The sequence below is a fragment of the Urocitellus parryii genome, chromosome 1 (genome assembly GCF_045843805.1).
Source record: "Urocitellus parryii isolate mUroPar1 chromosome 1, mUroPar1.hap1, whole genome shotgun sequence".
In the NCBI taxonomy this organism is placed as follows: Eukaryota; Metazoa; Chordata; class Mammalia; order Rodentia; family Sciuridae; genus Urocitellus; species Urocitellus parryii.
The window spans coordinates 77,478,561-77,491,560 of NC_135531.1; the positions used below are offsets into that span (position 1 = coordinate 77,478,561).

Genomic DNA, 13,000 nt, shown 5'->3' on the forward strand with positions numbered 1-13,000 from the left:
TATTAGGTTCACTCAACTGTGCTAAAAATGAAAATGCTAGAGATGCACATTGCCCTTTATTTTGATCTAATACCTCTTTAGAACTAGTCCAGATGAAATGTAAGTTATCATGTGTGAATTAATCTCAATATGCTATGAGGCTATATTTATTCTCAGGGAATATCAATTGATCCTGTTAAATATGTCTAAGTTACTTTGTATACAAATAATTATTACACATGAAAGGTAGCAGAAGATGCCACCCCAAAATATGCCACTTTGATGTGAAAATTATTTTTTATCCTTATTTTTTAGTTGTAGTTGGACACAATACCTTTATTTTTTAATTTATTTTTATGTCGTGCTGAAGATCGAACCCAGGATCCCGCACTTGCTAGGTGAGTGCTCTACTCCTGAGCCACAACCCCAGCCCGACATAAAAATTATTTTGAACTGGAGTTCCAGGGGCACAATCAGCGTTCAGAATTTATGAGAATCATTTTGAGCCAAGGACAGCTAAAAAGATGTTAAGAAAAACTTTCAGCCCTCCTCTTTTCTGACAGGAAGAGCAGGACAATTCTTAAACCATTAGAAACAATTCTATACCTTTATCAAGCTGGAGATGGCACCTAAGAATGCTACATATCAAACCAATCCAGCAAACATAAAAAGCAAATCAACACACAAAAAATTAATTTGTTGTACTGAGGAGCAAAACCCAGGAGCATTCTGTCTCTGAGCCACATCACCATCCCTTTTTATTTATTGAAACCGGGTCTTGCTAAGTAGCCCAAATGGTCCTCAGACTGTGGTTCCTCATTCCTCACCTCCAAAGTCACGAGGATTATAGGCATTTGTTACTGTGCTTGCTCAAATCATCAGTTATTGAATATAAGGATCTAATTATTTGTTATATGAATAGGAATTAACATTTTTTAATTTTTAAATTTATTTTATTTGTGTGTACGTGTGTATGTGTGTTTTAATTAGGATCAAATCCAGGAGTACTGCCACTGAACTAAACACCCAGCCCTTTTAAATTTTATTTTATTATTTTTTTTTAATTTTGAAACAGGGTCTTGCTAAGTTGCCAAGGCTGGCCTCAAACTTGGGATCTACTACTTCAGTCTCCTGAGTTGCTGGGATTACAAGTACGTGATACTACACCCAGCAACATTTTTTTAAATGAAGTACTCTCAATATGTGATATATAGTATATAAAGTATTTATAAATTTTGATGCCAAACTTTATACATAGATGTGACAGAGGCTACTGTATTTCAGTATGCATTTCTCTTATAATGCTATTATAAATACTATTGTTTGGGAAAAGAGTTTATAATATGAATAATGATAAAAATAGACATACTTTATCAATGCCTAAATAATACCTGCCATCTATACCTTGAGGAAAGCCAGATAAAATGATGGGATGTCATTTCTGAGATTAGATTTCAAAAGACTGTCTTGCGTCCCGCCCCCCTCCACCTCCCGAGAAAGCCAGCTGCCACGTTGTGAATTACTCTTTGGAGAAGCCAATGAGGCAAAGAACCACCGTTTCTGCCTGATAACAGTGAAGAACTGGTTCCTTGTTAGTAGCCATATAAATGAACTTAGGAACCCATCCTCCCTTAGTCGAACCTCAAGATGATAGCAGCTCTGCTGACACCTCCATTATAGCTTTGGGGACCCTGAGTTAAAATAAATGTACCTAACTAAGCTGCACCTGAATTCTTGATCTATAGAAACTGTTAGGTAAATTTTATTGCCTTAAGCTGCTAAGTTTTGGGGTAACTTGTTATATAGCAATATGTATATAATATAATTTATTTTAAAATAATAGCATTTTCTATGAAAATAACTGCATGTTCCAAAATTAAAAAATATAGCAAGCTGAGTGATAATTGTTATCAGTTTCACAAATCTGTTTAATGTCTAGTTTCATGAAAGACATTTGCTTTTTTTTTTCATATCTGCTTCTGAATGTATCTGTTGCTATGCATTGTTTTGCTTGCAGTATTTAAAGAAAATCTTGTCTCATACAGATAGTTGCAAAGAGAACAGTAATTTATAGTCTCTCCGGATAAGTATGGATATTCTTTTACTCTATATCAGTATTTAACAAGGGGTAGTTTCTTTCTTCTTTTTTTAGTTGTAGATGGACACACAATACCTTTATTTATTTATCTTTATGTGGTGCTGAAGATCAAACCCAGGGCCTCACACATGCAAGGCAAGTGCTCTACCACTGAGCCACAACTTCAGCTCAACAAGGGGTAGTTTCTGAAATGTTAGTTGCAATGTGGAAACCATATCAATGAAGTTTTAAAATTATTTTACATTAAAATGTGTTGGCCTATCTTGGAGGTTGAATGCATGATTTTGTAACATCATGCGTTGATTATTCGGATAATATTGGTTCTCTGACTTACCAGATCTTCCATTGACACATTATACAATAATCTCCCTAAAACAACAAAAAGCATACCATTGTTAATATCACCACTGTTCTTATCAGAAAGTCTTTAAGACTGGGGAGCACACTGTATGAGTTATTCTATGAGCAAATAGTAAATTACCTCAAACCCAACAACTTAAAGCAATGACCTTTTATTATCTCACAATTCTTTAGGTCAGCAATTCAGGAATGATTTAGCTTGGTTCCTGCTCCAGGCCTTTCAAGAATTTGCAGTCAAGCTGTTAATTTGGTTCTAGTCATCTTAAGGCTCAACTGAGATGGTTCACTCCCAATTCACTCACGTGCCTTGTGGCAGCCTTCAGAAGATCCACTTCCAAGTTCCTTCACATGGTTGTCAGCAAGCCTCAGTTCCTTGACACTGGGCCTTTTCTTAGGCTGTTTAAGTGTGTCCTCAGCTGCCTTCCATCTCCCAGGTTGCCTCACGACATGGCAGCCTGTCTTACAGTGAATGAAGAAAAAGAGAAAGAAAAAGAAGAAAGAAAAAGAAGAAAGCCTACTTAAGAGATAGTCATTTTATAACCTAAGCTCAATACGACAGCTCATGTCTTCAGCCATATTCTAGTCACTGGTAACAGTTAAGACCACATTCAAGGGGAGGGAAAATAGCATCTACTTCTTGAGTGGCTCTGCATCAGTGAATGTGCAACATATCTGCAAAACCACATAATGTCACTCTTACTGCTGGATCCAAGTTTTCCCAAATTACAATTTTTGTTTTAAAGGTCACATGTATCATTGACAATCAACACTGTCAGTCATTTTTCTTGAAATGACAGACTTCTTTTATTTTTCAGAAAATATCTGCCAAGTATGAAACTCTGTATAACCATATTTTTTCTGTCAGTGTCTCTTTCAAGTGGAAAAAAAAGCAGCTCACAGCTCAATTATACAAGTATTTTTCCTTGAGGCAGTCATGTATTTCAGTAGGCAGCAGAAAGGCTTTATGTGTACTTTGTATTTAATTACATGGAGTATTAAAATTATGAATACTCAAAGGCCAATCTTTAATATATGCATTTAACTTTCTTAAATAAAAGTGACTTCTTTTTTCTTTATTTTTATTTTTTGGTATAGACTAGACTAATTGGAATTTCTTCAAACTGGGAAAAATCACTGTGGGAAGAACTAAATCAGGAAAAGCTTCATGGAAAATATGTGCATTGAGATTGGCTAGGGATTGTATTAAGTTTGGCAGAAAGGAGGAAAGGTAGGAGGGGAAACTAGACCAAAACCGCAGGGCTGGAGAGAAATAATCATGTTATGCTCAAGAATAAAGGGAGGAGCTGAGTGCAATGGTGCAGACCAATAATCCTTGCTACTTGGGAGAATGAGGCAGGAGAATCATAGGTTCCAGATCAGCCTGGTCAACTTAGCAAGACTGTCTCAAAATAAATAACACATTGTCAATACCTTGGAGTCTCAGTTTCTTCATCTATAAAATGATGATAAACAATGCCTACTTCACAGGGTTGTTGTAAAGAGTAAACAAGGTATAGTAACAATACCTGGTATGTAATGTGCACTGGATGAATGATTATGATCATAAAGATCTAAGTGTAGTGACCTGGCAAAAATAGTACTTTCGAAAAATTTGCCAAGCGTTAGCATGCACAATAGAGTAAAGGTGAATCAAGAGGAAGAACAAGGAGAAAAATTGATACTTGGAGTAAAAAATGAGGTAGTTCTTGAGTACAAAATGGTAGGAACAAATATAAGGAGTATTTTAGAGGAAAATGAACAGAAGTGGTAACTGCTTAGAGATATGGTACATAAAGGAGAAAGAAGAGTCAAATGCAGTTTACATTTCTAAAGCTTGGTTGGATGGAGAATTGCAGAAATGTAAGAAATATAGAAATTGGCAGGGTAAGCAGGTTGGGTGGGTGAGAATAGTGGAAAGAAATATTCATTTTATTTTGTTATATTTTGAATTTAGGTGACTGTGAGACTTCCAAGGGTAAATATCTTGTAGACATTTGGAAAGTCATTTATTTACTCATTCATTCATCGAATATTTTTCAATAGCCACTTAATGTTATATATCTCAATCTAGTAAAGAATTGGAGTCTGAACAGAGTCCTACAGAAAATTTGGGGTTCTCAAAACATAGATCTAACCCCTGCATGTTAATCAGTTTTCTATGGAGAATGTCAAAAAGAAAACTGGAAATAGTCATAGGGAGTATAAAGGAATGATCACACGGGAGAAAACTACTTTAGAATCACATGTTGTAATTATTTTACATTAAATTCTAGCCACCCATAGTTTATGAACACTTAATTAGAACAATGAAGCAGTCTCATAGTAACCATTCATATTCTTAAAGCTTTTGATTTTAGAACAATTACAGATTCACAGGTAGTTGCAAAAATATTAGGTTTCATTTACCCTTTGCTCAGTTTCCCCCAACATCTACATCTTCTAATCCCCTGGCTTAATTCAGATTTCACCCATTCTACTTGCACTTATTTGTATATATGTGTCTATATAGTTCTAAGCTATGTTATCGTATGTATGAATTCATGTACTCTACCATACTTATTTATTAAGTGTTTTTCTCTTTCTTTACTCCTGTTACTTACATGATATGAAGAATCTGTACCACAGGAATTAAAAAAATAATTTTAGTAGTTTAACAATACTTCCTTATTATCCAAAGATAATAAAGATTTTTTTTAACTGCATGGAATTTTTTTTAATATTTATTTTTTAATTTTAAGTGGACACAATATCTTTGTTTTACATTTATTTGGTGCCAAGGATCAAACTCAGTGCCTCAAGCATGCTAGGCGAGCGTTCGACCACTGAGCCACAACCCCAGCCCAATAATAAAGATTTTTTAAATATTTAATTAACAAGGAGCTTGTATATATTTTACACAATTGGGTATATTGAGCCAGATTCTTCTGAGATCTTTAGCCAGTCATTTACTGTTCTCAAAGTTCTTTATCAGTAAAATGAGACCTGCGATTTCTAAAACTCTTCATAACCCTGAGGATCTATAATTCTAGAACACTAATTCCTAGGTCACATAGTTTCTTGAGAAAAAAAAAACAGAAACTTGTGGCAACTGCAATAATTCTTCTGAGTCAGATTATTCTCTTTATCAGGCCTGTGGCCAGTGGGGTACAGATGCACTGTCTTATTGCAGCAATTAACACCCTGCTAGCTTGGAAGAGTGGCTGCTTCCTCAAAAAAACTTGCATATATTGGGTAATAGGAGAGTAAATTAGTTAGTAATTATTTTAACAAAAATAACTCCTTTTTAAATTTTGGATACCTGGGATTAAACCCAGGGGCTCTCTGCCACTGAGCTACACACCTCCATACTTTTTCACTTTTTTATTTTGAGACAGGGGCTCACTAAGCTGCTGAGGCTAACCTTGAACTTGGGATCCTCCCCGCTCACCCTTCCAAGTCACTGCAATTATCAGCATGTGCCACCCAGCCTAGCAATTTCATTTTTTTAATGAAAATATATTTATCCCATTATTTTAATAACATTAGATTCAAAACATCGTGAACCATTTCATTCTGTTGGCATTCAACATGTTAGCATTAAGCTACATTCCTACTCAAATCAAATTCTGTAATACCTGAATTTGGACTTAACAAGGAAGAAGCATTCTCTGTTTTGAGAGAAAATAATGTTAGAATAGTTGCCAAGAAAATTATTTGTAAACTAAAACCCCCCTCCCCAAAGGTCTGCCATTAATTTCATGAAAATAATAAAAGCTTTTGTACTTGGACAAAATGTTAGACGATCCGGGTGAGTCAGATCTGTGTGAGAATAAATATTTTGGGGTACAGAAAATGCCGCTTTCTAAAAGTTGCCTGAATATTTAGACTTTGGACAATAGTTATATTAAAAACTTGAAAGGCTTCATATGCTTTACATATTGCTGGCATTAGCTTTCTAATTCAGTTCTGTTCTAGAAAAATAATAGTAGATTAAAGCACTTCATGATACCGTTTTTTTACTGAACTAAATTTAATGGAGTCTATTTCAATGCTTGAAGGATTTTTCAGGAGCTTGTTCCATTTTAAGCTGTACTAATAATTCCATATCAGAATATCAAGATTCTCTCAAGGAAAATCTTAAGAACACATAGTACTTGCTTTTGGTCAACAGAGTTGGTAGAGAAACAAAAACAAATACCTTCTTTCCAAGAAGCCTAAAACATGACACAATAAAACTTGGCTATTAAAAAAAAATACAGTAAAACCAAAACAATTTTATTTTCAAGTTATCTTCAGATTTTTAGCAGAGAAATTCAGCTCCCCATATTTCAGGATAAGCATCTTATTTGGAAATTCCCATTAAGGGCTGGAAAGCCACAGAGAGCACTTGCTGAGCACTCTAGGCACTAATTTTGGGAGAGAGGCCTGAGTATCCTGGATTACTAACACTCAGGTGCATCTTGTGACTTTCCCCCAGTGCCCTCACCCAATCTCAGAGGCAGAAATGAGATAAGAACCAAGGTTAATTGACTCAAAAATTTATTGTTCTTAGACATAGTCTATCCATGAGTCATTGCTACATCTTTATGTAAATAGAGCAGAACTCTACCAAGGAACATTTAGCACATTATTCCTATTTAGTGCATTTAATTCATTTATTTCTTCATTATAAAGCACCATTTGTGTTAAATAGAATAACTTTTTTATTCAGTTAAATCACACTAGATGTTCAGGAATTATGTTCTGTGCTCTTTTGGTAAAAAAAACAGTTAAATTTAAGTATAAATGGGAGAAACAGAATTTCTGACATAAAATATAACCCCTCACATCATATGGAATTCATAATTAAAAATAAAAACATGCCAAAGGGGGAAAGTGGGAAAGAACACAGAGAGACAATGACAAAGGACTCCTCCATCTTTTCAATGGATATTTTCTGAAGGTCTACCATGTAGTCTACACAGTGCCGTTAGATATAGAATGAGGAAGTATTTATGGACTTCAGGCTATATTGTTAAAAATGATTTATTTAATATAGTTTCATTTTGTAAATAGCACATTTTAAAAATTTGTTTGTTTGTTTGTTGGCACTGGGGATTGAACCCAGGGGTGCTATACCACTGGACTGCATCTCCAACCCTCTTATTATTAATTTGTTATTATTTTGTTTGGGCACTGGGGATTAAACTCAGGGGCATTTTCTCACTGAACTACATACCCAGCCCTTTTTGTTTTTATTTTGGGACAGAGTCTCACTAAGTTGCTGAGGCTGGCTTGAACTTGCAATCCCCTTGCGTCAGCCTCCAAGTTTCTGGGATTACATGTATGTTTCACTGTGCCCAGCTTTTTGTTTAAAAATAATATATATATATATTATTATATATATATATTATATATATATATATATTATATACATATGTATATATAATCATATCTGGTAGGATACATATCAAGTGGTTACCAATGGGTGGTTGAATTGGTTTATATAAAACTTATAAAGTAATTAATATGTATGTCTTATAATTAAAAAGGTTCATTAAGGGGCTGGGGTTGTGGCTCAGTGGGAGTGTGCTTGCCTAGAATGTGCGAGGCACTGGGTTCAATTCTTAGTAGCACATACAAATAAATAAAATAAAGGTCCATCAACAACTAAAAATATTTTTTAAAAAGTTTCATTAAAAACTTTATAACTATAGGGGCTGGGGTTGTGGCTCAGTGGTAGAGAGCTTGCCTAGCACATATGGGGTCCTGGGTTCCATCCTCAGTAACACATATAAAAAAAATAAATGAAATATAGGTATTGTGTCCAATAACAACTAAAAAAATATTTAAAAAAAAATCTTTATAACTATAAACATGAAATCATTTAAACTGTTTTACTTATTGTCCAGGTTTTTTTTTTTTTTTGTGTGTGTGTGTGTGTGTGCTGGGTATTGAACCCAGGACCTTGTGAATGCAAGGCAAGCACTCTACCAACTGAGCTATATCCACAGCCCCTTGTCCAGGTTTTTTAATAACAAAAGTACATTTTGCTTTTTTTTTAATCTACTGGAAGATGGTTTTCAATAGAAATAAATTTCTTCTTTTTATACCACTATAATCCTATTTCTTATATCCTACACCTAAGACATGAATATAAAGACACAAATATATGGACTAAAGATAGATTTCCACACAACAGACACACACACACACACACACACACACACACACACACACACACATCACAGAAATAGAGAAACATACAGAGTCTTAAAGTTGGGCATAATGAGAATTTGGCAGTGACTGGTGGTTTTAATCTTCTAAATAGCTTTCATTATTCTCTAAATTTCTCTAGTTTTCATTTCAATCCCTGAATGTAATGGTTTTTATGCTTGTGTACTTTAACATATACTTATGTGACTAAATCCTCTGTTCTCTCTACTAGGTCTGTGTACTAAACTGTCTTGGGAAAAGTGAAGATACATGACTGCAGCAGCTTCTTGTCTAAGGAGATAACAAATTAGTGGTTTAGTCACAATGAAAAGATCTCTGGTGCTCAAATTTTTCAGTTATATAACTATGTATAGAGCAAAATAATTAAATTTTTTCTTTAAAAGTCCAATAAAGGTCAGCTGGTAATAATGCTTATGAAATTTATATCCCTAATACAGTTTTATACTGACACAGTTGGTGGCAAAGTTAACCTTTGGAGACTCTGCAGGGGAGTCAGGGAGGAAAAGTTCCTGTCACTTTCTGCTCCCTCTGATCTCCTTATTGACAGAACCCACTGGAAGCCAGAAGCCAAAGAGGCCGGTTGATACAGTGCATACAGACTAGCTTCCCAGTATTTAGACAGGGTGGGCCTCAAAGGGCAAAGGAAGATTTAAACCCATAAAGAAAAGCTGGGAAATTATAATATTCAGTGTAGTGGTCACTTCTGGAAGAGTGAGATGGTCCATTTAGGAGGGACATATGTGATAGGATTGATCTGAATAATAATTATATTAATTATTCATCAAACTACACATTTACATGTCATGCTTTTTATATACTTCTTCATAAATTTAAGGGAAAAAAAACAATGTTGAGAATAAGAACTTATATCTTTGAATTCTAAAAGTCATAACTTTCAGATGAGCAAATCTGTTTAAAACAGTAGAAAATACATTTTAAACAAGTATTCAAGTCATTACAAGTGAAAAATTAAATAACTCTGAACTAAAATATATGTGTGTATATGTATATGTATTTATATATATAAAATTTGTTTTAAAATTTGTTTCTAGCCAAAGAAAAAATAATAATAGCTAGATCCTTGGTGTATTTGTTTTTTGTTAGTATAACAGAATACACAGGTAGGCTGGTTTATTTAGTGTTTAGTTCTGAAGGGCAAGTTACCAGCTTTGTCTCAGTTTTGGGAGGATCTCCTGGTGGATGGCAATGGTGTCATAATGGCAGGAGTATGTATAGGAAAAAAGGATCACCTTTCAAAACAGGAAGCCAAAAAGAGAGACTAGGTTTCCAAAATCCCTTCCCAGGAAATGCCCCCCATTGACCCAAGGATCTTCTAGTAGGCCTCACCTCTTAAAAGTCTCACCACCACCCTGTCCTGCCACCCTGGGACCAAGCCCTCAACACATGAACCTTTGGAGGAACACACTTAAACATTCAAATAATAGTACTTGAATATATTTAAATGCCAACACCAAAGAGCAGTAGAAGTTGGGAACAGTGGCATGCACCTGTAATCCCAGATATTTGGAGTCTGAGGCAGGAGGATTACAAGTTCAAGGCCAGCCTTAACAACCAAGAGAGGCCCTAAGCAACTTAGCAAGTCTCTGTCTTGAAATAAAACATTAAAATAACTGGGCATGTAGCTCAGTAGTAAACTCCTGAGTTCAACCACAAGTAAGAAAACAAAACAAAAAAGTAGTAAACCAATAAATGCTGAAGACACAGAAGAAGAGGAAAGAGAGTACAGTTCTTTCAAAGTCAGAAGAAGAGGCACACATAGCTCTCTGAGAATGATTGGCCTTAAATTAGATAAGGGATTTATATTAACTAGCTCTATATTACTACAATGAAATACCTGAGACAGGCTACTTAGAAAGCAAAGAAAGGTTTACTTAGTTCAGAGTTCTGGAGATTCAAAGTCCAGGATCAGTGGGCACCAGTGGTTTGGCCTTGGATGAGAGCAGCAGATGGCAACGGCAGGAGTACGTTTCAAAGCAAGAAGTCATATCACAAACCAGGAATCAGAGACAAATTGAGAGACTGGGGTCCAACAATCTCCTTGAGGTCATGCTTCTAATGACCTATGGACCTCTCCTTAGGTCTCAGCTTTTACAGGTCCACAGCATCTCCCAATGCTGCCACCCTGGGGGCCAAGCTCTACTGACTCACTTCATAACTGGGGATTGAACTCAGGGTAACTTCACCACTGAGCTAGCTATGTCCCCAACCCTTGTTATATTTTGATACAGGGTCTCCCTAAGTTGCCTAGGCTAACCTCAAACTTGCAAATCTCTTGCCTCAGCCTTCTGAGGAGCTGTGATTACAGGGGAGTGCCACAGCACCCAACAGGGCCAATCTTTTACATGTGTACTTTTGGGGGAGACCTTTATTGAAAGTTAGCAGCATTATTATTGCTCTATGATTGGAAGAGGAAGCAAAGGACTGTGAATACATTTGTGGGCTTAGTTGTGGGTAGCTGAGGGGATTTCCCCAGCTGATGTTTCAATTTTCTCTGTGACGTGGAACCTGTAACTGAAGGAAGAGATGTCAACATGAGAAGTGGAAGAAAGGGTAAAGACTTGTACCACTTTTGAGAACAAGAACATTAACTGGAGAACAAGAGCAATACTGAATGCTGGGTTGAAGTTCAAAGCATGAATTTAAAGTACAGTCAATCTGCACAATGTTGTGATTTTCTACAGTGATATTTTTACAACTTAGATTTGATTAGAGGAAAATCAGACACTTGGGTTTATCCAGAGTTGGGGTTTTGAATGGAAAAACAATAAAGCAAAGGATGTGAGCATAGAGATAAGAGAAGTACCAGGAAATTTCAGTTGGATAGGGAAGGGGATGAAAACAGAAGAGGACTAGCAGAGAGGGAGAAAATGAGAACATCAAGAATTAGGAGATCCTATGAGAGAATGAGAGGGAGCAGCTTAGTGATGAAAACAGGACAGAGGTCAGATATTTGAATGCATTGTTTTAAAGGTGGAGAAGCTGCAGATAATGGTAATATCAGGCCTGGCCATGGGTGAGGAGGGAGGAAGGGGAGTGGATGTGATGGTCACCAAAGATGAAGAAGCTAAAGCATTTAAAGTGAGTTCATGCTGATGGTGAGACCATGGAGGACCAAGAGCACCTTTGGGGTCAAGGGAAAGACAGATACCAGAATTTGATGAACCATATGTGGGGTGCAGCGATGAGGCCGGGCAGGTGACTGGGAGGTTGCTTAATGAGAGTAAGAGGAGAAAGAAGGGTCATATAGGGCTGGGGATGTGGCTCAAGCGGTAGCGCGTTCGCCTGGCATGCGTGCGGCCCGGGTTCGATCCTCAGCACCACATGCCAACAAAGATGTTGTGTCCGCCGAGAACTAAAAAAAAATAAAATATTAAAAATTCTCTCTCTCTGTCTCTCTCTCTCTCTCACTCTCTCTAAAAAAAAAAAAAGGGTCATATAAAGTAAATATCTCTCTTGGATCTCAGAAAAACAGAATTGTTTTAGAATCATGGAAAAATAATGGTCTAAGTTTGAATTCCAGGCTGTGGACTAGAGAGGATTGGCAGGTGGCAAACAAAAAGTAAAGTTCAGTGATTAGGATAAGTTGTGGGCTGGGTCTATAATAAGAATATCTTGATGATGCAAGCCTGTAATCCCAGTGGCTAGGGAGGCTGAGGCAGGAGGATGGTGAGTTCAAAGCCAGCTTTATCCAAAGCATGGCGCTAAGCAACTCTAAATAAAATACAAAATAGGGCTGGGGATATGGCTCAGAGGTTGAGTGCTCCTGAGTTCAATCCCCAGTACCAAAAAAAAAAAAAAAAAAAAAAAAAAAATCAAAGAATGGGGCATGTTAGGGTAAACCAGCTATAAAGTTTCCAAGAAGAATTTACCCTATAAACACCCTGATACTGAGTAATGGGCAATATTGATGGCCTAGGTGACGGGTTGGTTCTGAAAATTTTCAATATTTAAGTCACTTCTTGATGTGAGAATCTAGTAGTTAAATAAACAAAACTCTTATATGCAGTCATTTGCATTCCTGTCCAGAGAGTTATAATTCCTTGAAAGAACCATATTCAGAGGGTGGCTCTGTGATTGTGACTATTGGATGATCTTTATGCCTGAAGCCATCATACCAATAGTTCACAAATCTTTCCTAAATTGTTGGACCTGCCAATCAGAGGAGAAAGCTTTAGAAAATTGGTCATAATGTCTTTCTATGACAAGTCAGTATTGACATAATTCTAATTAAAATGATTATATACATAAAACATTTTGGGTATCAAAATTACCTGTGCTTGATAAATGTTTAATAACATTTAGTTGCTTAGTAAATATTTGTTGAACCAAAAGATATTAATGGGCTTC

At 36.1% G+C, this 13,000-nt stretch overlaps 1 protein-coding gene across 1 annotated transcript in view; it reads left to right on the forward strand.

Annotated features, from left to right (window-relative positions):
- Positions 1-9,028, forward strand: part of Rfesd (Rieske Fe-S domain containing) — a 55,358-nt gene extending 46,330 nt beyond the window's left edge. Inside the window, exon 5 of the mRNA XM_077800560.1 lies at positions 8,844-9,028. Within this exon, the coding sequence (XP_077656686.1) occupies positions 8,844-8,856 (13 nt within the window). The 3' untranslated portion in view covers positions 8,857-9,028. The remainder of the gene's footprint in view (positions 1-8,843) is intronic.
- Positions 9,029-13,000: the final 3,972 nt, after the last annotated feature.